Source organism: Orcinus orca, chromosome 8, assembly GCF_937001465.1.
Source record: "Orcinus orca chromosome 8, mOrcOrc1.1, whole genome shotgun sequence".
Lineage (NCBI taxonomy): Eukaryota > Metazoa > Chordata > Mammalia > Artiodactyla > Delphinidae > Orcinus > Orcinus orca.
Window position 1 is genome coordinate 29,824,623 of NC_064566.1, and position 24,517 is coordinate 29,849,139.

General features: G+C 34.2%; 1 protein-coding gene across 1 annotated transcript in view; it reads left to right on the plus strand.

Moving 5' to 3' along the window:
- The window catches only part of KIF18A (kinesin family member 18A), a 79,556-nt gene that overhangs the window by 29,544 nt on the left and 25,495 nt on the right, over window positions 1–24,517 (plus strand). Inside the window, exons 11-13 of the mRNA XM_004263947.4 lie at window positions 3,762–3,926; window positions 9,974–10,095; window positions 17,042–17,274. Of these exons, the coding sequence (XP_004263995.1) occupies window positions 3,762–3,926; window positions 9,974–10,095; window positions 17,042–17,274 (520 nt within the window). The remainder of the gene's footprint in view (window positions 1–3,761; window positions 3,927–9,973; window positions 10,096–17,041; window positions 17,275–24,517) is intronic.

The following is a 24,517-nucleotide window of genomic DNA, read 5'->3' on the forward strand; positions in this document are numbered from 1 at the left end:
AATATCTCATAGAATTAATATATCAGTTTGTTGTTGTGAAATCCTTTCATATGTTTGTTAAATGGAATTCTGAAATACTGCTATATTTACCTATTCTAAAAGTTGTATGTATTATCTCAATTAATTGCATTTATTATAGAGTTATTTTCAGTGGGGATAATAATTCTCAATTTTGTGTAGGTATCCATTAAATAAATATCAATTATCTGAAAGTGCAATTACCTGATTTATCTCTTGAAAAAAGGCAAGAAATTCAGTCATGGAAAACTGCTAGTGACTTAATGTCTCAACTTTTAACAACAGCTTGTTTTGAACACTTTTGTTTATATGCAGAGCATTGTGCTAGACACAATAGAGGTTAAAAAAAAGTATAAGACAATATATGTACTTCAGTAACTTATAAGCTAGTTGGAGCAATAAACTGATATAAAAATGACACAGCACTATATGATTGTGATGTAAGGAGTAGAGCAATAATAAAAACAGCTAATATTATTGAGCATTAACTGCGTGCCAGACACTTTTCAAAGTCCTTTGCATGGGTTAATTCATTTAGTATTTATAACAAGCCTATGAGGTAGATCCTGTATTATCACCATTTGTGAGCAACAGAGATACTGAGAATTAAAGTAAGCTGTCTAGAGTTATACACCTAATTAATGTGGTTGAACCAATATTAAACTCTGGATGTCTGGCCTCAGTCTGCACTTTTAATCATTCTGCTATACTATAAGTACTTTAAGTGCTATAGCCATTCAAAGGAGAAAACAGTGGCTTCCAGTTGTGGTGGTGGAGAAAGGCTTCCTAGTGGAGAGATGAGATTTATACTGGGCGTTGCATGAGAATATTAGTGGGGAAAGAATAAAAGGAATAGTGTATTCAAATGAGGACACCAGTTTGACCAGAGCACAGCATATTTGTAGGTCAGTGTATGTGGAAGTACATAACTATACTCTCAACACTTCCTGCCAATTCCCACTGCTTTACCCATAGCAGATATCATTGATTGATTACAGCACTCTTTCTCTCTGAATCTGAAGTTGCCAGAGTTAACCACTATAAATAGATTGGAAATGGCACATGATATAAGACATATTTTGCCATATTGGGAATTAGTCAATTCCGGATAGAATAAAAGGCCAAATTGTGGAAGCTTTGGTTGCCAAGAATTATATGGTCTATTTGTGTAGTCAAAAGGCAGTCTTTGAAGCAAATGAGTAGTGTATTATCAGAGCTTAGAATCAGATTGCCATTTTTTGAACATTAGAATATTAGTACAATTAGTAAGTTTGGTCTATTTAATCCCAAGCTAATTTAAATCATGGTTATTTTAGCCTGTTTTACTTACCCCATTGAATTGTGAATGTGCATGCTTGGAAACATTAAGACATAGAGTAAGGAAATGGCTTTGGCTGGTTTCTGTAATTTTTTTCTGTTTTCATCTTTATTCTGCTTTTTTCAACCCACTTGTCTTTTCTGATATCTCACTTTTGGTCATTTCAATCCATGTTCCAATTCTTATAGCTATTCTTATGAGACTAAGAATAGCTAAGTCTAATAGCTAATGAGACCTAAGCAATGAGAATAAAACCTCTTAAGTTTATTGGTTGTACACTATTGAAAAACATAGAAAGACATCTAGAGGCTGAGTTTGTTCTCACAGAAGTGTCAAACTATAGTTTTACTAAACTGCTTGCTAGGTCAAGGAATTTTATATTTGTCTTGGACCCTCTCTGAAGAGGTTTACTCTCATAATTGCTGAAAGAATCTCACTGATTAAGCTATAAATGGTTCTTGAGTATGGACTCTGAGAGTAGTATTAAAGTGAAGTTCCGGGGTAATTTTATAGTCATATAAAGATAATACACAAATTATTTTCAGTGAAATAATCAGTTTACCGTGTTAGCAGTCAGTTCTTTTGCACAAAGCAATAATAATACCTAAATTTTAGAATTTCATGCTTATTCTCACTCGAGACCTTTTGTGTTATTCTGGAGATTTTGTTAATAAAATATGTAAAGCTTTTTTGAAACTTTAATGGGAAACAATTAACTTTAATGTCAGGGTTTAACATACATATTTTAGAATTTATTTCCAAACACTTACTTGGTATTTATTTCAGAACAGTAATTCAATAAGAATTACCCTGATGGAAAATGTCCCCATGGAGAACCATCATAGAGTCTACATTTGATGAACATTAGAAGTACAAACTCAAAAAACATACCCTCTGGGATTTTTAGTCAGGATCTTTTGGTATTAAATATTGACTGCCATCAGACCCGCAGATCATGTCCTGCCCTGGTTTCTAAGAGTACCTACAACATTTTTAAACATTAAAGGAAAATAAAGGTAGTTTGATATAATGCCTTCCTTCAGGCAGGTACAATACTTTTATGTTCATTTTTCAAATAAGGTGACTGAAGAGCCACTGAGATTGACTTGCCTAAGTTTTCACACCTGCTGAATAGCAGAAGAAAGTCAAGAAGCCACATATCCTACCTTCTGTTGGATACCAGTGGCTCTAAACTTTTCAGGTTTCAGGACCCCTTTCTGCTTTAAAGTAAAATATTTAGGACCCCAAAGAGCTTTTGTTTATGTGGATTTCATCTACCAATATTCTATTAGAAATTTAAACTGAAATTTACAAAAATACATTATGTATTAGCTAACTTAAGAACAATCAATTACCCATTGCATGACAATGTAACACTTTAATGAAAAATAACTAATTATTTTCTAAAACAAAAAGAGGTAGTGAGAAGAGTGACATTATTACCTATTTTTGCAAATTTCTTTAATGGCTGGCTTTTCCTCAAAATGTCAACTTACCTTTTATAAAAGATAATAAGGAAGTAGAACTTAATCTCCTAAAGAGAGTAGGTTTTTAATCAAGTTCAAATGTAGTTCCTGCTCCTTTCTTCATTTTTTTTTTTCCATTTTTCTTTTTTTTTCATAGGATGTGTTCATCCCTACTTCCAAAAGCAGCTACAAGTGCTTGTTCTAATCTTTGGGGATCTGTTGTCTCAGGTCCAGCTATCACATCTGATGATTATTGAGTTTAGTGTCTTTTGGAAAATAGTCCAAAGAAGTCAAGCTGTTCTGGCCCACAGTGCCCATGATAGTGTGCAAGACCCTTGGGGTAAAAAACCAGAAGGCCAGTTTTGATCTCAATTCATGTGTAGGTAAAACACCGAAAATATTTGGACTATCCAGTATGTGTCCTGAACCAACCATCAGGCGAGATCAGATGTTTATGACACCTGGATATAAGCTGTCTTTTCTTTCATTGGCAACAGCCAATCTAAAGGCCTTGTAGACAAAACCACAACAATAGAATACTTTACTTCTTCACATCTTTCAAACTGAAGGAAAGACAAGAGCAGGACATGTATCTTTTGTTTTCAGTAAGGAAATCATGAGATTTATCAGGCCTCACATGAACTTTTCAAATACAACATTTAAAGGAATGTATTTTGGCAAAAAAAAAAAAAAGTGATAGTCTTCAATTTGGCCATTGTATTTCTTAAAGTCATAAACTCTCAACATGTAATTTTATAAAAATGACTCACAACTCAATTTCCTGTTTTCCTGCAAGCAGTAGTATTGTGAGATTTCAAAGGGGAAATAGCTTTAAGTACAAAAGTATAGCCTAATTTAATAGACAACAATAGCACACTTAAAAGGAAATATACTACTGTACTAGTATCACATACATCACGTATCATAAAAGGTTGACTATTAAATGCATTATTTTTCAGGCCACTTGCAAAAGAGATCATAGACTCGCAATGTTGAAAACTCGCCGCTGCTACCTGGAGAAGAAAAAGGAAGAGGAACTGAAGCAATTTGATGAGAATACTAATTGGCTCCATCGTGTGGAAACTGAAATGGGACTCTTAGGTCAAAATGGTCATATTCCAAAGGTACATATGTGTTTGTATATTCAGATTTATTTTCTAAGAACTGAGTTCCTTAAACCCATTGTCTTTGTTATTGAGTAAATACCTTTCATAAGACAACTTTTGGTCCATCTCCCGGAGATTTGACTCATTTTACTGTTTTTAACTGAATATACCTTCTGCCTCCCTGATTACCTATTAGATTTGCCTTTCTTGTACTTTCAGAAGAGTAAAGTTACTTTTAAATGTTATTCTTAAGTGATTGCATCCTTTTATGAGGAACTCTTAAGTTAGAATGAAGTAATTCTATTTCAGACTGTACTTGAGGTTTCATCATGTAGGTAATTTAAGTTTGTTTTAATACTTGATATTTTGTGCAAAAATAGTTTTAAATGTGGTCAGCATTATTTGTATTATAGCTAAAGAAAGCCAGTTTGAAAGCTGTATACATTTATTTTTATGTACTAAACTGAAGATATTCCACCTAGAATGGCAAAAGTTTATATTTATAAAGAGTAGCGATGGGTAATGATGGTTAATGGCTGAATCAGATCATAATTGTGTTCAGCTACAATGTTACAGATAGTTTTCTCCCTTAACAATAGTAAGCTACAGAAGTATGCAGTTCATTCCTAATAAAGTACCTCCCAAATGTCTTCAGTGTCATCATTATACTTTTCTTTTCATAGTTGTGATAACACTATTCCATCTTTAGTCTTGAGTTCACACTTAGGCCAGAAGAGGAATGAAAGAAAGGGGAGAGAGATATCTGTATTGGGAAAGCAAAAACTTTTCCAGAAATCCCTAACAGACATATCTGAATTGACTAGAATTGTCACGTGGCTATCCCTAGATACAGGGGAATCTGGAAGGGTGAGTGTTTTGCTGGACATATTATCATCCTGAATAAAATTAGAGTTCTCTTAATAAGAAAGAAGGAGAAAATTAATATGGAATAAGCAACTAGCAAACAAACTGCTACAAAGTAACTAATTTTGATCTCTAAATACCTAATACTTTAAAAGAACAACTTTTTTTACTCTTTTTTTTTAAAGGAAGAGTATCTAAAGTCTTTAATTTGATGATGCTCTTCTGAAAGTCTATATTATATATCAGCTCTGAAATCTTAAAAGTTCTAGAAAAGCATTAAACTGAAAATAAATACAGATGAAATGGAGTATAAAATATTCAGTACAAATGAATGCAGCTAGTGACTGTTAATATTCAAAGATATCAATTTTTTGTTATAATTTAAAGATATTAACCAATGCATCATAACTAGGAAAGTCGATATAAATGTCCATCCTTTTAACACTGAAGCTCAGACTGAAGGGAGAGGAGACTAGCAGGAGTAGTGAATGATGACAGTACAAGGTAGTAAAATTGGAGCAGTGAGCAACAGATACCTTGTTTCCTAAGAAGAGGGCCAAGGATAAACAGAGACTGAATAGTTCTTTAGTGTGGAAATTCATTGAGGGCCAACCAACAGTTTAATCGACACTCAGCAGTCCTAGAAGTCTTCACAATATCTTGATGAAAGTATGCCAGCCAGTTAGTTCAGTAGATTGGGAATTAAATGTAGTACAAAGCATACTTTAATGAGATTTTATAACTTAACTTAATTGACAAAGCACTTTAGAATATTAATATTCCCTATAGCAAGAATGTAAATATTGGATAGAGGATAGACACTGGAGTTGAAGTGGTTGGTAATTCCATTATTTGATAGTTGTGTTGAATACTAACACTAATAGTTGTGTTGAATACTAACTCTAACACTAACCATATAACTTGGGGCAAGTTGTTTAACTTCACTGTCTTAACTTCTCATCTTTAAAATATATTTAAGGCATTATGAACTTAAATAAAATGCTGTATGCAAAGGCCTAGCACCACTTAATACATAACGAGTGGTTGATAAATAATAGTTCAATATTCTAAGCCACAACATCATAGACATCAATAACCAAAGAAAGGTGTGCACAAAAGGAACACAGCAGCATTAGCTGTATTATAAAATACATTTGCTATTTTTCCTCCAGAACAGTGTTTCTGACCTTTTTGGGTCGTAGATGCCTTTGAGAATCTGATTAAAGAGCTATATATAGATCTTCTCCTAGATGGACGATTGGGGGGGGGTCACATTCATACAATTTTACTTTTTTTATTTTTTTGGTCATTTTTTCCATTAATACAACATTAAGAATATCTGCTCTAGAAGAAAACTAAAGTGCACTTATTTTAAAATGCCATATTCCTCTTAAGATTACGTAATGGACATATTTACATGACTTAAAAGGAATAAGCAAAAAAAACAATGATTAATCAGTAATCTATAATAGGGATTAACTAGGCTTTCAAACGGTAACGTCTGAAATTCCATGCTTGATCTGAGAATCTAAAGCTGTAGAGGCCCATCATAGAATGCAACAGCCTCCATCAAAGTACCTGTCAGGGTCCCCAAGCCATAGTCTGGATATGTTTTCAGAGAAAACAGCTGATATCCTGGCCAAACGAGTGTTTCTCACTCAGTGCGCAAGAGCTGTTTCTCTTGAAAAGGTAGCAGATATTGAATGTTTATAGTAGTTTTTGGTTTGTTTCACTTATATTTGTCATGTTTCACTTATTTGTTAGAGACTATGTATATCTAAAGAAGTCTTATTCTCAAGGTGATCATTGTCAAAATGACATAAAATAACAAGTATTTTGGTTAGTTTTGTTTACTATTACTTACGGCCATGATGTTCTAATAGAATATTTAGCCATTCTAGTGAGCAAAAACTTTCTCATGAAGGGTCTAAAAAATGTTTTTGGCATATGGTAAAATATAACATAAATTTTACCAGTGTACAGTTCAAGTGGCATTATATTCATAAAAAGAATTAATAGATATACATTTTAAAATGTTATTTTCATCTCTCAATAGCCTTGCTTAATTTACATTATACTTATAATCTAGTACATTTGTGTAATCAACAATCTAAAATATAGCCCAACTCCAACTAGAGGAGTACTTAAGAACTTTTTAATATTAAAAGAAGCAAAAACCTCAATTGTAGCTATTTACTAGTTTGCCTTTGTTTTCCCATATTTTTAAATTAAATTTAAATTTTAAATTAAAAAATTAAATTCCCAATTTTTAAAATGGTTCAGTATTCTTTTTAGTAATATTATTATTGCTTTTTTTTTTTTTTTTTTTGCGGTACGCGGGCCTCTCACCGCTGTGGCCTCTCCCATTGCGGAGAACAGGCTCCGAACGCGCAGGCCCAGCGGCCATGGCCCACGGGCCAAGCCGCTCCGCCGCATGCGGGATCCTCCCGGACCGGGGCACGAACCCGCGTCCCCTGCATCGGCAGGCGGACTCTCAACCACTGCGCCACCAGAGAAGCCCATTATTGCTATTTTTTTTGGCTACTTAGTAGCATTTATAAAGTTAATATTGTTCAGGTTATTTTCAATAAATTTAAATTTTTTCACCATGGTCAAATCTAATTTTTCTAATAATCTGTCTTCTGTTACTCTTTTAAGCAGGACTTTTCACACCTGAATATGAATCTGGAATTGATTTTTAAATTCTTGTTTTTTAATGCATTTTATTATGAATACTTTGAAAAAATTACAATTAAAGCTGTTTCCATTCCCATCACCCTAATCCCACTCTCAGTTTTTTTTTCCTGTGGATATTTTCACAGCTGAAACAGTTATCTATGTATAAGCCATTATTTCTTACATAAACAAACTGAGACATAACTTTGTGAAAAGATTTATCCACAGTTGTACAACTCTGGACAGAGATCCAGTACTGCGACTTTCAAATTGCTGCCCTTTTTTCTGTACCCTCCTGCATTATCTACCTCTTAACCTCACGAATTTATCCACTTCTCTGTATCTCCCCTGCCACTACCCTAATTCAGACTCCCAGCCCCCATTATTGGACTGGTACATTTGACCTTTATGCTTCCATTCGTATTCTACTGCAATTCATTCTCTCTACTGCAAGCAAAATGAGCTTTCTAAAAGGTAACTCCAATCATATCACTCTTCAGTACTTTCTCCCTAATGTAAACTCTGTTATGATTTCCCAGGTCTGGCATGGCACCTGAAGACCTTTCACATTTTATATATTACCTCTCACTATATTCTTACTTCAGCTATTACTAACCTCCCCGTAGCTCTCATAATAGGCTATGCACTTCCAATCAGATTCAGTCATTAGTGTATCAAAACAAGAAAAAGATTCAAATTGTAACTTTGTTTTTCAAAGACAACAAACTAGCCAAGAACAATTATTGAGTAAAATAATTATACAGTCAAGGCTTGTCTCTTTAAGAGTGGTGCAAGAAGATAAAACAATAAGATTAACAGAGGGAGTAAATAAAGAAGGGTTGTTTTTTTTTTTAAGAGAAAAGGTGGAATATTTGACAAACATGGTCATACTTTTAGGGTCGTTGAATTTTTTGACTGGAAAAGACTAAAGAGATCATCTAGGCAAGCTCTTAAATTTTAGTCAAGTAAACTGATATCCATAAAGACCATATTTTGGGTTCCAGGTAGCATGTGTGTCATAGTTGAGCCATCTCTAAAATCACCTGATTCATAGGCCAGTGCTCTAACCGTATCATCCTGACTCCCTAAAGAGAGTTTGCTCTAAAATACTTGCTGTATTTCTTGAAATATAATTATGAATCATGTGAATAAACAACCCCCAACTTTACTATATCTCAGACACATAGAATTACATTGTTTCCCTGTCATAGTGCCCACCACTAGCTTAGGAAGTATTACAAAAAAGAAAAAGAAAAAAATAACTTTAAGCTTACAGAGAATCAGTGGCCAACTGCAGGTTGGGAAGGAGTATTGAAAACCTAAAATGGATTATGGGAATTATCTGTAGGAAGTTTCTAGGCACAGCTCCCCTGCTTATAGGATTTTTGTCTCAGCCCCTTACAATGTCCAAAATATTTCACTCCGTTTTATTAACTAAAATTTTTCCAATTTAAGATTCTGAGAATGCTACTGGATTATTACCATTCATACTTTAGTGTATCCACTTAGCTGATGTTTTCCATACTTAAGGTTTAGTAGATTTGAGAAAAGATAAGTAATTTTAGGTGGTAGATTAGAGAACATTTGGGCATATGCACATAAGGGAGCCTACGAAAACTTTTTTACACTTTTGGCGTAGAATGAAGCTTATACCAAGACTGGGTGAAGGTAAGAATTTTTATTTTTTTTTTTGGCCACACCTCGCGGCATGTGGGATCTTAACTCCCCAACCAGGGATCAAACCTATGCCCCCTGCTGTGGAAGCATGGAGCCCCAACCACTGGACTGCCAGGGAATTCCCCAAGAGATTTTTTTTTTGGTACACGGGCCTCTCACTGTTGTGGCCTCTCCTGTTGCGGAGCACAGGCTCTGGACGCGCAGGCTCAGCGGCTATGGCTCACGGGCCCAGCCGCTCCACGGCATGCGGGATCTTCCCGGACCGGGGCACGAACCCATGCCCCCTGCAACGGCAGGCGGACTCTCAACCACTGCACCACCAGGGAAGCCTCCCAAGAGATTTTTATTGTATGAAACTTTTATTGTATTGACATAGCCCCTGTCCTGGTGGTATATCTTACATTCTAATATGGAGAATCTACGAACAAATAAATAAATGGGATTGTTACTAATCAATGCTATGGCAGAAACTATCAGGGGTGGAGAATGTCCATCTTTAAATGTGAAGCTTAGGAAAAGCCTCCCTGAAGAAATGACATTTAAGCAAAAATGGGCCATATTCATGTACTTTCAAAGTATTATGAACAAGTTGGATAGACCAAGAAACTGTCACTATAGTAAAATTTGTTCTGAGTTCCTGATGTTCAGTTTCTGAGGAAATTTGAAACTTGTAAGTCATAGACCACCTGTACCAGAACACTTGTTTTTCAAATTGTTCCTAAACATACCACTTCATATTTTTAAGAATTAAAACTATTGACACCAATATAAAATAAGTTTTATTAAAATTGATTTAATTTTAACATTTTTAAATGAATCTGAGGTATAGTGTGTCTTGTTTTCCCCAGGAACTCAATAAAGAACTTCATTGCCACCATTTGCACCTCCAGAACAAAGATTTGAAAGCACAAATTAAACATATGATGGATCTAGCTTGTCTTCAAGAACAGCAACACAGGCAGACGGAGGCGTAAGTACATGGATTTACCTGTTCTAAAAATTTTAATACTATAGACCTAAGGAACCTGAAGCATAGAAGTTTAGTTTTCCATTGCCAGAAAATTTAATTTTATCCAGTACAAGGTACATATTTTTTTTTAAGTGTCTGCCAGCATCAGAAATCATGCAGAGTTAGAAAACACCGAGAAAGTATAAAGGATGTTGTTCTTCTCCTCTAACTAAGTTTTTATAGTGCTTTATAGTTTTGAAAACATTTTTTAATTTATTATTTTTATGTAATATATGTCATGTAATACAAAATTTCAAAGATGCCTCAACAGTGAAAGAGTCTGTCTTCTACCTGTCCTCTAGCCATCCTTGTCCCCTCCTAGAAACTACTACTATTAATACCAACTGAATTTTTAAGTAGACAGTTTTTAAGCATTCGTAATTCCAGAATGATTTTTTGCTATCATTAAAATGAAGTTATTAAAAGTGTATATTTTTTAACATCATGTCCCAAGTTTTACGTGATGCTATAGTAGCTCTTTCATGCTCTCTCTACTAACTCAGTTAAAATCAAAAACCTTTTAATTTTTGAAACGTAATAGTAAAAAAGTATAACTTGATCTTTTATTTTTATTACCTTGGATATGTCAGTCAACTCCTTAGGTGTCACTTTCATGCTCTGTAAAAATGAGAAATTTATTTCTCTAAGGGCTTTCTGCAAATCTAAAATTCTACTGGAGTTCTTCTAGTGTTCTCAAATAACTGGTAATTAATTTTCCATACTTTTGATTTAAAGGAAATTATATTAGCATAGTTATTTTTTAAAAGAATAAGAAAAAGGGAAGGAAAAACTTTAGGGAAATATTATCCTGTGGATAGAAGCTCACCCCATACTTTCTATATTTATACCTAGAGCATACATTGAACATTCATTTACTTGTACTCACACCACCTGCAAGAGTTAAAGTTATCAAAGAAACATTAATTTATTTTGACCATACTGTATTTGATATACCATACAAATAGATTAATATATTTAAGATACATTTTTGCCTCAAAATGGGCAAAAAGATTTCTAACTTTGAAAATTGGTGAACCAGAGCATTACAGAGGCAATACAATATAGTAGAAAGAGTATGAGTTTTAGAGTTGGTCTTGAATTCTAGTTTATATGAGCACTATAACCTTGCATAAATTATTTTACCTCACTAACCCTTAGTTTTCTTATATGTTAAATTATACTTTCCTTATAACAATTTTCAAAGGATTAAATAACAAAAAATAATGGGTGTGATGAACTGTCTTAGCCTGAGCTTATAGAGTGGAAACAAACAAACAAAAAAGATTTAGTATATATTCAGAGTGCTGAAAGAAAAAAATTTTCAACCAATAAGACTACCTCGCAAAGTTATCATTCAGAATTGAAGAAGAAATAAAAGAGTTTTCCATACAAGCAAGAGCTAAAGGAGTTCATCAATCACTTATAAAGCTAGTATGAAGGTTAAAAGAAGAAAGTAGTAAAAATAACTAACTACAATAATTCCTTAAGGAATACACAAGATAAAAAGATATAAAATATAATGTCAAAAACATAAGATGTGGTGGGGGATGAAAACGTAGACCTTCAGAATGCATTCGAATTTAAGTGGCTACCAGCTTTAAATAGACTGTTATAAATTTGTTGTTATATGTAAGCCTCATGGAAACTTCCAAGCAAAAACCTATAGTAGAGGGCTTCCCTGGTGGCACAGTGGTTGAGAGTCCACCTGCCGATGCAGGGGACACGGGTTCGTACCCCAGTCTGGGAAGATCCCACATGCCACGGAGCGGCTGGGCCCGTGAGCCATGGCCGCTGAGCCTGCGCGTCCGGAGCCTGTGCTCCGCAACAGGAGAGGCCACAACAGTGAGAGGCCCTCGTACCACAAAAAACCTAGAGTAGGTGCACAAAAAATAATAAGAAAGGAATTAAGCATGCCACTAAAGACAGTCATCAAACCACAAAGGAAGAGAACAAGAGAAGAAAGGAACGGAGGAACTACCAAACAGCCAAAAAAGAATTAATAAAATGGCATTAAGTACATACCTGTTAATAATTACTTTACATGTAAATGTACTAAATGCTCCAGTCGAAAGACAGAGTGGCTAAATGGATATAAAAACAAGCCCCATCTATATGCTGCCTACAAGAGACTCATTTCAGACATAAAGACAATTCACGGACTGAAAGTTAAGGGATGGAAAAAGGTATCCCATGCAAATGGAAACCAAAAGAAAGCTGGGGTAGCTATACTTATATCAGACAAAATAGGTTTTAAAACAAAGACTGTAATAAGAGACAAAGATCAGCATTACATAATGATAAAGGAGGTCAATCCAACAAGAGGATATAACATTTGTAAATATTTATGCACCTGACATAGGAGAACCTAAATATATAAAGCAAATATTAATAGACATAATGAGAAATAAACAGCAATACAGTAAGAATAAGGGACTTTAATACCCCACTCACATCAATGGATGGGTCATCCAGACAGAAAATCAATAAGGAAACATCTTCCTTAAACAACATGTTACAGTAGACAAACTTTACAGATATATAAAGAACATTCCATACAAAAGCCACTGAATAACATTCTTCTAAACTGCACATGTGACATTCTCCAGGATAGATCATATCTTAGGCCACAAAATAAGTCTTAACAGATCTAAGAAGACTGAAATCATATTAAGCATATTTTCTGACCACAGTGGTATAAAACTAGAAATGATTCCAAAAAGAAAACTGGAAATTTTACAAACAAGTGATTAAACAACATGCTACTGAACAACCAGTTCATCAAAGAAGAAATCAAAAGCAAAATCAAAAAATAGACAAACAGAAAAACAAGAATAAAGCCCAAAGTTAGTAGTAGGAAGGAAATAGCACAGCTTGGAGCAGAAATAAGTGAAATAGAGACTAAAATACAACAAAAAAGATCAATGAAACCAAGAGCTGCTTCTTTGAAAAGATAAAATTGACAAACCTTTATCTAGACTCATGGAGAAAAACAGAGAGAAGGCTCAGATAAATAAAATCAGAAGTAAAAGTGGAGATGTTACAACTGATACTACACAAATACAAAGGATCCTTAGAGACTACTACAATTATATAGCAACAAATTGGACAACCTAGAAATGGATAAATTGCTAGAAATATACAACCTACCAAGACTGAATCATGAAGAAATAAGAAATCTGAACAGACCAATTACTAGTAAGGAGATTGAATTAGTACTTAAAAACCTTCCTACAAGCAAAAGTTCAGGACCAGATGGCTTTACTGGTTAATTCTATCAAACATTCAAAGAAAAGTTAATACCATTCTTCTCAAACTCTTTCAATTAAAAAATAGAAGAGGAGGGAACACTTCCAAACTCATTTATAGGCTAGTATTACCCTGACACCAAAGCCAGACAAGGATAGAACAAGAGAAGAAAATTTCAGGCCAATATCCCTGATGAACATAGATGCAAAAATCCTCAACAAAATATTAGCAAACCAAATTGACCAATACAATACTTTAAAAGGATCATACACTACAATCAAGTGGGGTTTATTCCAGAGATGCAAGGATAGTTCAGCATCTGCAAATCAATCAGTGTGATAACAAAATGAAGGATAAGGCATCATGTGATCATCTCAATAGATGCAGGAAAAGCATGTGACAAAATTTAATATCCATTTATGATTAAACTTGCAACAAAGTGATTATAGAGGGAACATACTTCAACATAATAAAGACCATATATGACATGCCAACAGCTAACATCATACTCAGTGGTGAAAAGCTGAAAAGCTTTTCCTCTAAGATCAGGAAGAAGACAAAGATGCCCACTCTTGCCACTTTTATTCAACATGTACACACTACTGTATATAAAATAGATAACTAATAAGAACCTACTGTATATCACAGGGAACTCTATTCAATATTCTGTAATGACCTACATGGGAAAAGAATCTAAAAAATAGTGGATATATGTATATGTATAACTCATTCACTTTGCTGAACAGCAGAAACTAACACAACATTTTAAATCAACTATACCCCAATAAAAATTAACTTTAAAAAAAAAATAGTATTAGAAGTCCCAGCCACAGCAGTCAGACAAGAAAAAGAAATAAAAGGCATCTAAATTCAAAAGGAAGGAGTAAAACTGTCACTTTTGCCAATGACATGATATTATAAACAGAAAACTCTGAGGACACAACCAAAAAACTATTAGAATAAACAAATTCAGTAAAGTTGCAGGATACAAAAGTCAATATACAGAAATCTATTGTGTTTCTATACACTAATAGCAAACTATCAAAAAGGAAATTGAGAAAACAATTCCATTACAATTGCACCAAAAAGAGTAAAATACCTAGGAATAAATTTAACCAAGGAGGGGAAAGACCTGTACACTGAAAACTATAAGACATTCATGAAAGAAATTGAAGAAGACACAAATAAATGGAAATATATTCCATGCTTATGGATTGGAAGAATTAGTGTTGTTACAATGTCCATACTACCCAAAGCAATCTACAGACTTAGAACAATCCCTATCAATACTCAATGGCATTTTTCACAGAACTAGAACAAACAATTCTAAAATTTGTGTGGAACCACAAAAGACTCCAAATAACCAAAGCATTCTTGAGAAAGACAAAGTGTGAGGGACCACACTCCCAATTTAAAACTATACTACAAAACAATAGTAATCAAAACAGTATAGTACTGGCACAAAAGCAGACACATAGATCAATGGAACAGAATAGAGAGCCCAGAAATAATCCCATGCATATATGATCAATTAATTTACAACAAAGGTGCCAAGAATATACAATAGGGAATGGATAGTCTCTTCAATAAATGGTGCTGGGAAAAGTGCACAGCAACAAGCCAAAGGATATCTTACACCATACACAAAATTGTATCAACTCAAAATAGATTAAAAACTTGTACATAAGATCTGAAACCATAAAACCCTGAGTAGAAAACATAGGCAGGTAAAAATAACTGTCATATAATACAGCAGTTCCACTTCTGGGTATTTATTCAAAGAAAATGAAAACACTAACACAAAATATAAAGCACACCTGTGTTCATTGCTACAAAAACAAAACCCAAGTTTATAGATACAGAGAACAGATTATACAGGTTGGTGGTGGGGTGTTGGGGGCAGGGATGGGGAATTGGTCAAGGGAGTCACAAAGTACAAAGTTCCAGTTATTAAGTAAATCATGGAGATGTAATGTACAGCATGGCAACTATGGTTAATAATACTGTACTGCATATTTGAAAGTTGCCAAGAAAGTAGATCTTAAAAGTTCTCATCAGAAGAAAAAGAATTCTGTGACAGATGTTAACTAGACTTATTGTGATGATCATTTTGCAATATATATCAATATCGAGTCCAAAAACTTAAAAATAAATTTATGAATGCATAAATACATACAAACATACATACATGCACACATATATACATAAATAACATATGTCCTGGGTCCCTGAGACCACCTCCATGTTTGATAATTTACTAGGATGACTCACAGAACCCATCGTATAGTTGACTCCACAGTTATGATTTATTAGAGTAAAAGCATACAAAACAAAATCAGCAAAAGGCAAAGGTGAATGGGGCAAAGAACAAAGGAAACCAGTTAGTTGTAAGCTTTCAAGTGTCCTCATCCAGTGGGCCCACACAGTTGTGCTTAAGGTCTCCAGAAAAAAGTTGTAATGACCCATGTGAAATGATGTCTACTTTGGAATCTCGTTAGGCTGACACTTAGTGTCCTGGATTTTTATTGGGAGCTGGTTGAATAGGCGCCCTGTGCCTAGCAGGGTGAATCAAAATTCTAGACTTTCCAAAAGGAAAGCAGTTGTAAATAACTGTTTTTATTGACTTTCTGATTAATGACTTTTCCCTACAATTGTTACCTACTTGGCTTCAATGGCATACTCCCCACTATCACCAAAAAGAAAAATGTCACAGACTATTTGTACTGCTATCTAAATATTTAAGATTCTTAGATAATAAAGCAGTTATTTCCTTAAGTGTTAAAATTAGTGCCTATTCTTTTCCCACTGCCCTATTCCTACTTCAGATGGTTCTATTCTTCTGGATGTTATGAGTCAGCTGGAACACCAGGACTAAGTCATTTCAAGATTATTCATGTTGTTTGATGTCTTCATTGATATAAAAGTTAGGAACCACTTATAACTTTTAGTTCTGGCATTTCTTCAGTGAACACTCTTCATGGAGGTCTAATACATAAAAAGATGCATTTAGTACTGCTCTGATTAACAGCAATAGGCGAGATTTTGAATCAGAGCCAAGAATCCAATGCCCCATCATTTTCCTATACCCACCATACTTTTCCACAATTCTTCCTTCGAATGGCTTTGAAAGCTATTGCTTTAGCTCATGAAGAGCTAACTTCAAGGAAAGTTGACTTTTGTTCATTTTTTATTTTTTAAATCTTATATACCTAAATTGACCTTCATCGTTTGACAGTGTATTAGTATTTCATTTCAATCTCATAGTATTTAATAACAATAACAACACTATTTTTGATTTGTAAACCACATTATGCTTTGCATAGTTCTGAAAACAATCTCCTATTGAAAGTAGTGGCTGTCCAGTTGTACCCCACATTATAGAGGAGAAACCTCAGGTAGTGCCTTATCCAAGGTCATATAGAAGCAAGTGAAGACTTGCTGAGACTACAGCCTGGTGCTTGTAATTCCCATCCAACATTCTTTCCAATCTATACTTAATGTATTAAGAATATTTGAGGTATTTGATTGAAATATTCTAAAGGAAAATATGTACAGGGAACCATTTTAATCATCTGCTATTACTTTGGATGTTGCATAGACCATAATAATGTATTTAAAATTTAGTATTTATCTTTCTTTTCTTGTCACCTTCTGTATGCAGAGTATTGAATGCTTTACTTCCAGCCCTAAGAAAACAGTATTGTGCATTAAAAGAATCTGGCCTGTTAAATGCTACTTTTGAGTCTGACTTCAAAGAAATTGAACATTTGGTAGAGAGGAAGAAAGTGGTGGTTTGGGCTGACCAAACTACTGAACATGCAAAGCAAAATGATCTACCAGGGGTTTCTATTCTTATGAACTTTCCACAACTTGGACCAGTTCAGTCTTCTTGTTGTAAGTACAGATTTTATTTCATTAAGTAAATAAACATTATTTCTAAGAAGTAGCCTCTGTTATAATATCAATCAACAGAACAGTCAGTTTTTTAGTAGGTTTGCTATTTTGTGAAGATGGGAGAATTAACTTCAGAATCATTTCAATTAACCAGTATCTTTCAAAAGTATAAGAGTAAGTATGCTTGATGTTCTAAATAATTCTAGCAGTAAAGTTATTTTATTTTACCTTTTTTTGATAAGATAATTTTACTTCCACCCTTCTTTAAAATTTAACCTCTGTTAAAGACTGAAGATTATAATTAAGAATATTATATTCTGTAATACATAACAATCTTCTATGTTCTTAAGATCAGCTAACAGTGTAGAATTTACTGTTTTTCTGTTGGCAGATCACTTGATGTCTCTGCTCTCATAAAAGTGTGCATGGGACATTTTAATTGAAAAACTAACATATAATCTTGGTTTTAAAATATTCAGATTCTATAGCAGTAGAGTGCCCTCTTCAACTTTTCCCAGAACCTCAATCTTCTGTGCTATCTTAGAGATGAATGCCTATTAACAGTTTGGTTATCATTACAGTGTGTGTATAATATTTGTATTAGATAATTAACTCATTAGCTTTTTGTTACATTTCCCATGAATGCTAACATATTGTATATATATTAAACTACAACTGTTTTTATTTGTTTAGTTTATTTGAACAGTTTTAGGGTGCATACATAAAGAATCTAGCATGTTTTTTAATAGTTGTGAGAATTGATGTACCATCATTTACTTAACCATTGTTCTATTGGTGAACATGTCAGAGAGCATGCCCATATACAGTAGTTATATGCAGTTTCACTTTCCACCATTTCAGTTACTTGCAGTAAGCTGAGGTCCAAAAATGTTAAATGGAAAATTTCAGAAATAAAAACTTTATAAATTTTAAATTGCACACTGTTCTGAGTATCATGATAAAATCTCATGCTGCCCTACTCTGTCCTTCCCAGGATGTGAATCATCTCTTTGTCCATCATATTCTTCCCATTTGTCATTTAGTAGCCATCTTGGCTATCAGATCGACTGTCACAGTGTTGCAGTGCTTGTATTTAAGTAACCATTGTTTTACTTAATAATGGCCCCAAAGTGCAAGAGTAGTGATGCTAGCAATTTGGGTTTGCCATAGAGAAGCCATAAAGAGCTTCCTTTTAAGTGAAAAGGTGAAAATTCTAGACCTAATAAGGAAAGAAAAATAAATCACGTGCTGTGGTTGCTAAAATTTATGAGAAGAGCGAATACTCTATCCATGAAGTCATGAAGAAGGAGGAAGAAATCATGTTAGTTTTGCTCTTGAACCTCAAATTGCAAAAGTTATGGCCACAATGCATGGTAAGTGCTTAGTTCAGATGGAAAAGGCATTAAATTTGTACAATAAGATATTTTGAGAGAGTGAGCCCACAGTTACAAACTTTTATTACAGTATATTGTTAGAATTGTTCTATTTTATTATTAATTGTTGTTGTTAATCTCTTACTGTGCCTAATTTATAAATTGCACTTTACCTTAGGTAGATATGTATAGGAAAAAAAAAAAACAGTAAATATATGGTTCAGTGCTATCTGCAGTTTCAGGTATCCACTGGTAGTCTTGGTATGTTTTCCCCCTTGGATAAGGGGAGACTACTGTATTCCCATGTCTGCATGTGTACTAGTTGCCTAGGAACTAATTTGCTGGGTCAGAGAACAAATAATTTTTTTTTTAATTAAAATGATCTGTCAAACTCTCCAAAAGTTTTCTTATACAAATGTTTATGAGATTTTACATTTGTTTATGTCTCATCTTTACCTTAACCCAAAGTAATAACAGCAACACTAAATTAATGTATATTCTTTTTAAATTTGCAACTCTTATTTTTAGTGATGTTAATTCTTTGAAGTTTGTGGAGACTTCTTTAAAGCCCAGCATAGAGTTGGTGTAAATGTTTCAATTATGCTTTTAAAGAATATATTAAGTCAGGTCAAATTGGTTGTGTTCTTCAAATCTTGTTCTTACTGACTTATTTTTTAATTCATGTTCTATCAAATACTGAGGTGAACTATTAAAAACTTCATCTTTTACTGTGGATTTTTCCATTTATATCAGGCTTCTATTGCAACGCTAAAAAATTAATACAAACATATCAACTTAAAATAACACTGATTTATTATCTCAGAGTTCTGTAGATTGGAAGTCCAGCAGGCTCAGTTGGTTACTCTGCCTCGAGTATCACAGGCTGTAATCAAGGTGTCAGCTAGTTGGGTCTCCTATCTGGAGTTTCTGGGGGAGAATGTGCTTCGAAGCTCATGCCGGTTGTTTGCAGAATTCAATTCTGTGTGGCTGTAAGGCTGATGTCCCTGTTTTCTTGTTGGCTATTGGTCAGGCAGCTCGAATTCAGAGCAAGTCCAAACTTGCTAAAGTACCTGGCATTGTGCAGGCACTCAGTTTTTAGAGGTCACCCCTATTCCCTAGCATGTGGTCCTCTTCATCACTTCATCTCCTAGCCAACAAAGGCAGGTCAAGTCATTCTCATGCTTCAGATCTCTCTTACCTTCCCTTCTGCCTCATCTCTTCTGCCTACAGTTAGAGAAAGTTTTTGCTTTTAAGCACTCATATGATTAGATTGAGCCCATCAGGTAATCTAAAATAATCTCCCTATCTTAAATTTCATAACCTCAATTACTTCTGAAGATGTATGTATCTTACTTATTTTCTTGAAGACTGTTTAGCTGGGTACAGAATTCCAGTTTGGTGTTCTATTTTAGCACTTTAAAGATATCATTTCATTATCTCCTGGTTTTTGTTGTTGCTTTTGTAGCCAGCTTTCATTCTAAGTGTTGCTCCTTTGAATATAATCTGACTTCTGGCTTCCTAAAATGTTTTCTCTTTGTCTTTGGAGTCTTAGTAGTTTTGCTATATTGTGCCTAAATGTAATTTTATTTCTACCTCTCTTACTTGGGTTCACAGGACTCTCTGAATTTGTGTCTGCATTATTTTTCAGCAGTTTCGTAAAGTTCTTAACCATTATATCTTCAAATATTGCTTCTGCCACTTTTATTCTCTTCTCTACTTCTGAGACTCCAATTATATTACATGGTACCTTCTTATTGTCTTAGCTATGACTTTTACTCTCTTCTGCTTTTCATTGTTTTTTCTCTTCCTGGAAATTTCTTTTCACATATTCTGTAGTTTCTCTTTTCAGCTGTGTCAAATGGTTCTTAAATCCATCAAGTTCCCTATCTCAGTTATATTTCAATTCCAGAATTTCCATTTGATTCTTTTTTTATAGTTTCCATTTCTTTGCAGAAATTCTCACTGAATACGGTGGGTGAAGTCTGTGCCTGAGAATTCCCAAGCCTAGAACCCACGGCGTCTGTTTCTGTTCTCTTTCTGCTGGATTTCTTTCATGTGCATTTCCTTGAATGCATGCTAATTTTTGTGCATCCCACATGTATTTGCAGAATCGTTTGTAGAAATCCTTTGAGGCTTCTGATAACAATGTCTTCCTCAGAGAGGATTAATATTTGCTTATTCCAGGCTCCTTTTGGCATTAGCAGTCTAAAATCATTTCAGTCCAGTTTTAGAGACTGAGATAATTTGAAACTGAACTTCAGCTTCTGCGAGGGGCTGCCTACTCCTAGTTTACCCTGTGGAGTTTAACTGTGCCCCAACTCAAATTGGGGAGGGTTTAGGAAGAACTCCCTTTAGTAGGCACTAAATTCCGGTTCCTGCATCCCAGTCCTACAAAGCTCTCAACAATGTTACTAAGCTGTTCTGCCACCTCCAGCATCAGCAAATAACCTTGAGGGGAAAATAGCTGTAAATGCAGAGATTACTTTCCTGAGCCTTCAACTTCTTCCTGATACCTGCCTATAATTCTTCACAATCTTGTTAGCTCTCCTGTGCCTTCAAGCCTGTGTTTTTTATATTTTGTCCAGATTTTTTACTTGCCTTCAGTAGAGAGGTTGCTCTGAATTACCTAGGTCTCTTATTATTAGGTTTCCTATACTATATCTTTACATTAAGATGACAGGCAAGTTGGGGTTATATGTATATTCTTTTTCTCTTAATAAAGCATTATCTTCATCAGAAGTGACCTCGTTGAGATCATTAGAAGGAAAACTTAAGATTTTTTTCAGATTCTCTCATACCTTTGGGGCCTTGATTCTTTATTTATAGTGCATTCAAGATGTTGGAGAGGAAATAGAGTTTTAACACCAAGATTAAGAAATACTGACCACCTGCTATGTGATGATCATTATCCCTTATTTAAAAATCTGTATTTCACTTACAGTGTAATTGCGTAGACTATACTTGTCAACAGTAAAACAAAACATTTATTTGGTTCTGAATTCTTTTTCGCAACATATTCAAAAGGAAAGACTATTGAGGTTATGTTACCTTTTATAATCATGAACTTTCTTCTGAAAATGTATCAGAAGGCGGGTTTTGTTTTTATTATGTTTTGTTCTTTATTATTTTAATATTCAAGTGATTTTATAGATTAACTATTTGCTTAGTATGTCTTGTTCATTCCATGAATTATGTATGTTATATTCATTATGAAGAGAGAGTCAAAGATGAATAACAGGGAAGGGGTATAAAGTGAGTACATTTATAAATGTTTATTTTTCTTAGTCTTAGAATATTGAAGTAGTTCATTTTAAAAAGTAAATAGTGAAATTTACTCTTGAATTTCTAAAGACATGAAGCAATAGCCAAATAGCATATATTGCTAAAATTTATCAATAAATAGTCTTAACAAATTTTAGAAGTAAAATTCAACTAAAGCAAAACATGAGTCAAATGTGTCTCATTCATCTTAAGCTTATACATGTGCGACTGACTTTTTTCCTATACTCCTGTAATGTCAAGTGGTTTTGTTGTTAAATTTCAAAATTACTAAATGCTGTGGGGTTTGAATATTTTATTTCTGGTGCTTTAAAAAGTATTTACTAGATCAGCTACATTCCTTGTATTTAAAACACACACACTGTGTTTTTAAAAATCTGATGAGATTAACTATAATTGATATAATCTGTACTCTGTTGTAAGGAATTTAGATTAATAAATTTTCATTATTGTAAATAATATTGTAGTGAGCAAATATATACATTTATCCTGGTGCTCATGCCTGATTACCCCTATGATAAACTCCTAGAAGTGGAATTTCTGGCTCAAGAAATCTACACTTCTTTAAAAGTTTCTAATATATATTGCTAAGTAACTTCTCCCTCTCCTATATGGTTGTACCAATTTTAACTCCCATGAACAGTGTAAGAAAATGAGCTCCTTGATTCTCCAAGTGGGGAGGTTGTTAGTAAAGGGGCTGGAATGGTGAACCCGAGCACCAGGAGATGAATACATGAGGTGCGTTTTAGAAACCTTTCCCGATCACACGGTGTACCATCCTCTGGGTTTCCCATGCATGTTTTAGCTGTAGGAAGATTCCCCTGAACCTGGAGATTGGGAATCCATGGAATGGGTACCATGCAGTATTACTTTAAAGGGTCTGCATTTGCTCACCCAACCTCACCAATCCTCTCAGCCCCAAGAGTGTCCAGACTTATGTCACATCCAGGTGTGGGTCTAGATGTGGTCAATCCAGGTTGCATCACAGCCCCTGAACGAATTTTGTAAGAATTTCTCTCTCTTTCACTGTCTTTGTTTTTCGGGGTTTTTTTGTTTGTTTGTTTGTTTTTTGTAATTTATTTTTATTATGGGGTTTAGCTGATTTTCAATGCTGTGTTTATGCCACTTTACACCCAGTTGATTCACTTACAGAGAGATATCAATAAATACTTTTTAAGATTAAAAAAGAAAGAAAAGAAAATGAGCTCCTTTTAGCTTCACCAGCTGTTGCTGTTAAAATATTTTTAATTTTTAGAAAATCATTTTCAAACACACATAGAAATACAAAGAAAACTATAATGAGCCTCATGTTCTGTACCTATCACCTAACTTTAAGAATTATCTCATGGCTAGTCTTGAGAACCCCATCTGCTTTCCTCCACCCCATCTATATCTACACTGGATTATTTTGAAGGAAAACTCAGGCAACATATCATTTCTTCCATTTATCTTAGTGTCTCTAAAAGAAAACACAGTGCTCTTTTCATAACTAATGCCATCAGTGTTCAAATTTCCTCCATTGTCCCATAAATGATTTCTTTTTATAGCTTTTTTATATCAGTATCCAGACAAGGCCCATACTTTGTCATTGGTTGGGATGTATCTATTAAATCCTTTTAAATCTGGGGTTCTCTCTCCCTCTTTTGTCTTTGCTAATTACTTATTGATTCTTTGCCACTTTAATAGTCATAAATATTATCTTCTTTCCATTTTTTCTTTGTTTACTAGTATACTTGAGTGTATTTTTTTCCATCTATTTAAGGATATATGTTCTGTGAATGACCTAGCCAATCATTTGAACATTTTTTTTTCACATAGTCATGTATAGCAAAAATTGTTACTTATTTACAGGAGCTTAAGATATGGATGTTTATTCATTCATTCAGTAATATTTATTGAACTTTTACTGTGTGCCAGGCACTTATCTGATGGTAAGGATACATCAAAGTACAAAGGCAGATCATGTAGAACCTTGTAGGTCATTATAAGGATATAGGCTTTTACTCTGAACTAAACGGAACTATGGCATGATCTAAGCAGAGAAGTAACATATCTTAGTCATGTTTTTATAAGATCCCTCTGGTTTCTGTGTTGAGAATAGATTGTCATATGGCAAGGGCTGAAACTTAAGACACCACTGCAATAACCCAAGTAAAAGATGGTGGTAGCTCGACCAGGTTGGTAGCAGTGGAGTTGGTGAGAAGTGGTCAGATTCTAATATATTTTGAAGGTAGAGCCAGCAGGATTTCCTGACAAATTGGATTTGGGGTGTGAGAGAAAGAAAGGGCAAAATTGACTAAGATTTCTGAACTCCGCAACTGAAAGAATCCAGTCACCTTAAAAGAGATGGTGGAGCAGGTTTATAGGGTAGAGGTGACAGAAGATTAGGAGTTCAGTTTGGAGCATTTTAAATTTGTCTAAGATACATCCAAGTGGAGATATCATGTAAGCAGTTGGATATAAGAATCTGGAGTTTAGAAGTCTGAACTGAAAGATAAATTTGAGAATTGTTAACATTTAGATGATATTTAAAGCCATAGGACTAGATGAGATCATCAAAGGATATTAACTCTTTCCTGTAAGATACATGT